The 4010-nt window shown below is 39.2% G+C and overlaps 1 protein-coding gene across 3 annotated transcripts in view; it reads right to left on the bottom strand.

Moving 5' to 3' along the window:
• Nucleotides 1-4010, bottom strand: part of LOC107711130 (prolactin receptor-like) — a 43384-nt gene that overhangs the window by 1510 nt on the left and 37864 nt on the right. The window contains exons 5-7 of one of the 3 annotated variants that reach the window (XR_001636669.1): nt 2070-2248; nt 1772-1925; nt 1309-1323 (exon numbers count right to left, since the gene is read on the bottom strand). Coding sequence is in view for 1 of the 3 variants with exons in the window: in XM_016516076.1 (XP_016371562.1) it covers nt 1893-1925; nt 2070-2248 (212 nt within the window). In the remaining 2 variants the exon portion in view is untranslated. Of the gene's footprint in view, nt 1-1308; nt 1324-1753; nt 1926-2069; nt 2249-4010 lie in introns of those variants that run through there. The other 2 variants (XR_001636668.1, XM_016516076.1) reach the window with 2 other exon arrangements.

Genomic DNA, 4010 nt, shown 5'->3' with positions numbered 1-4010 from the left:
CAATGCTGTCACGTCACGTGACAAAAGAACGAATGATTGGAAAGACTCGAGAGATGAACGAATCAATTCTGTTTCCGGCTCAGACTGCATTGGTTAAAGCTTATGGGGCTGTCACGTGATGAACGAACGACTCAAACCCGAAGACTTGTCAGATAAGAGGTGAGGTGAGCTAATCATAGGCTGAAGACCCAGGTAAACAATGAATTAATCTTTTCTGTTTCTTATAGCAGTTTTGTATTGTTTGTAGTGTGATCAACGTTTGCGTAAGTAGTAGACGTGTTAGGGAAGTAACACGTTACATTTTAATTATATTTTGCTAAAATGAACGAAATGATCGAAATGACTCGAAAAAAGATTCGTTCATTTTGCTGAACGAGACTTAAAGGTCAGAGTCGGTAAAATGATCCGAACTTCCCATCATTAACTGCAACGCAGAATATGTCCCGCCTTCTAAACGAAAGAGCCAATCGCTGATTGGTAAAGTCATTGCGTCACTGCAGCTGCCGTTAGAAGCTAGCGATTATGACTGCACATACGCATTGACTGTTCTAGCCTGAGAAATATGTTTTTTTAACACTATTTGAGCATAAGGAACAACAATTATGGATTTTGTTGCTTCTGATGTGAAATATGTAATTTAATTGTGAGTTCAGCAGGTAGTTTTTAAGATTTCAGAATTCCCCATTCATTTAGATTGGACTTGGTCTTGGATGCCCAAAATAGCTGCACGGAGGCGTTGCAAATATGGCCACCAAGTGAACAGTCTTTCCTTGAAAGGGACTTTGTCTTAGGTTTTTGGTGAGATAGAACCATCTGTGAAAGGTGGAAACATGGATCATATTAGGAAGACTGTGGATTTTTTTTTTTTATCTAAAATTTTTCTTCTTTAGTAAAGATTAAAGAGTTTTTTACTTATGTTTTCTTAATACTTTTCTTTCTTTTTTTTCTTGCATGTTGTGTTTTTACTCATTTATTGGGGTTTTTATGTTTTATATCTGTTCCTCAAAGCTAAGCATGGTACTATAATTCGACATATTTTCACTCAAAATAAGAGAAAATGTGAAAAGGTTTGTGAGGTTTGTGATTCTTTGTGACCAAACTAAACATCTAATCAAGCCTCTGGATCATGTGACCCGATCTACAGAATCTACAGATCCAGCCGTGTTGACAGTCATGTCATGTCGACAGTCCATCGATACTGAGACCAGAGCTACAAGGTTCATGACTTCACTGACCTCTTGCCTCGTGGGACGATCCCAAAACCAATTATGAGGAAGGCCATAAAGGCAATGCTGCAAGCAAGGATGAAGGCCAACATCCGATCTGAGAGACAGACACAGACAGACAGAGACATTTAGAGCTGCAACTATCAGTCGTCACAGACGGGTTGATACGTTATTGTGTGTCTGTGAGTGTGTGTGTGTGTGTGTGTGTGTGTGTGTGTATGTGTACATGTTTTTCTATCCCGGTGGGGGCTTAAACCTGAATACACACTGACTCATGTGGACTCGTGTCAACATAGTGAACCTAAAATGAGGTCCACATGGGGAAGCAACCTTATAAATCATACAGAATTAGTTTTTTTTGATAATGTAAAAATGCAGAAAGTTTACTGTAAGGGGTAGCTTTAGGTGTAGGGCGATAGAAAATACAGTTTGTACAGTATAAAAACCATTAGACTTATGGAGAGTCCCCACAAGGATAGTAAACCAGACGTGTGTGTGTGTGTGTGTGTGTGTGAGCGATAGTGTGTGTGTGTCTGTGTGTATACCGGACAGAGGTCTGCCGCTGATGGTGATGTTGATGGACTCGCTCCATGTGCTCCAGTGTTTGCTGTTGGTGGAGCGACAGCGGACCATGAACTCATACGTTCCCACCGGCAGATCCAACAACTACACATGAGGCTCACGCAAACGCTCTTTCACCTACAGACACCAAACCACACATACAACAAACTTCAGCTACGAGGCCTCCTCCTTCCTTTAAGAGTAAAATATTTGTTTTCCCTTCTGTCTGTTCTATAATTACTATGAAAATGGAGACACTATAAACAGACTCTGTGTCTGTACCCTCCAGTTGTCTGGCTGAGCGAGATGTCTATAGCGTAGCTCGTAGATGAGCGTAATCCATCCCTCACGCACTTGAGATGCAATTGGATACAACCATGACAACAAAATACTGCGCCCGGATTCACTGATGCTCTCGTTCAGCATGATGTATGTCAAGTTAAAAGGCGGGTCGATCTTCACTGGGGATGGAAGCACATGAGACTAATTAACAAACATGACAAAACATCAGAGCTGATGATGATCTCTAGCAAACCTCGTGAGAAACCTAGAACAGGAAAGTTCATGAAGACAAACTAAGCTGTGAAAGCCTGAAAGTTTACAACTGTGTGGAGGCCATTTAGGCTGTATGTATATTCAATACTTGGACAGTCTGAAGAGAGATCAGTAGTTTAATGACTTGCTTAGTGGTTAAGGAGGTTGGCTGCGGTTGCTTTCACTCTTAAAACTAAAGGTTCCAAAAGGAGCATTTGCAGCAATGCAACAGAAGAACCATTTCTGGTTGCCAAAATTACATTTCAGTGATCAGTTCTTAAAAGAACCATTCTTTTCCTTCATGTGAAGAACATTTTAATAATCTAAAGAACCCTTTTCCACTATTTATTTTCTTTTTTAGTTGTTTTGGGAACTGTTCACTGAAAGGTTCTTTGGGGAATCAAAAATGGTTCTTCTGTTGCATCACTGCTAATGCTCCTTTTGGAATCTTTATTTTTAAGAGTGTAAAGCATTTTTTATCCAATGGAAATGTTCTACACTCTTAAAAATAAAGGTTATTTATTGGCATCTATGATTCCTTTAAAGGGGCCTTATCTATTCACAAACAGCTTGTAACACTCCAAAGAGAAAGGAAAACTTGAAATCGCATCATATGACCCCTTTAAGAACTTTTAACATCCATAGGACCTTTCCATTGCACAAAAGTTTGTTTACATTGGAAGAAGGTTTTTCAGATTATTCAAATGTTCGTCATGCTAAGAAAAAAAGGGTTCTTTTAAGAAATATTCACTGAAATGTTCTTTGGGGAACCAAAACTTGAGGGCCGAGGGCCAAAAGTAAATGTTGCATTAAATCCAAATATATTATTTTTTGTAGCCTAAATCAAATTAACATTTAGTAAATTCTCTACATTTCAATGCAATTATAGAACAAAAGTGTTAAAACACAAAGAAAAAATATAAATTAAGTGCAATGGCATTTTGTTTTCTTCCCTCTATTTTATGGCATGATATGGCATGCCGGGTAATCAGGCCAACTTTGGCCCACGGGCCCTGGTTTGGGCATCTCTGTTCTATGGCATCAACGCGAAAACTTAAAATGACCCCTTTAAAATTTTTAAAGGGGTCATATGACATTGCTAAAAAAGAACATTATTTTGTGTGTTTGGTGTAATGAAATGTGTTTATGCGGTTTAAGGTTAAAAAAACAACATTATTTTCCACATATGCGTTGTGATTGGCCGAATACCTCAAGCGTGTGAAGGAAATGTTACGCCCCCTTACCATATGATGCCGTGTCCCGGCGCGATGAGACAAAACCAATAAAACCCATTATAAAAGAGGCATTTGTTGCATCCAGTGGGGACATAATTACTTATTATAATGACTTATACTGTCTTTGTACACAAACAAACAGCGTCTCCACGACATGGCGGCGGCAGCAACAATACTACACAGAGAATCAAAGTTACACCTTCTTTCTTTGCGTGAACATTTGGCAACATTAGGCAAATCTTCCCACACAGTGACATAGACATGTGGGGGCGTGTTTAAACGAGGCGTTTTAGGAGGGCGTGGACGAGTCTTAACTTTTATAAAGAATATCTCTTTGGGTTTGAGACTTTAGTCTTTGCAACTTTAGGGATCGTATCTATTCACGAACAGCTTGTAACACTCCAAAGAGAAAGGAAAACTTGAAATCGCATCATATGACCCCATTAAAAAATCT

The sequence above is a fragment of the Sinocyclocheilus rhinocerous genome, unplaced genomic scaffold (genome assembly GCF_001515625.1).
Source record: "Sinocyclocheilus rhinocerous isolate Xijiao unplaced genomic scaffold, SAMN03320098_v1.1 scaffold928, whole genome shotgun sequence".
Classification (NCBI taxonomy): Eukaryota; Metazoa; Chordata; class Actinopteri; order Cypriniformes; family Cyprinidae; genus Sinocyclocheilus; species Sinocyclocheilus rhinocerous.
The sequence above is the reverse complement of the archived record's forward strand: the minus strand, read 5'-3'. Positions and strand labels throughout refer to the sequence as shown.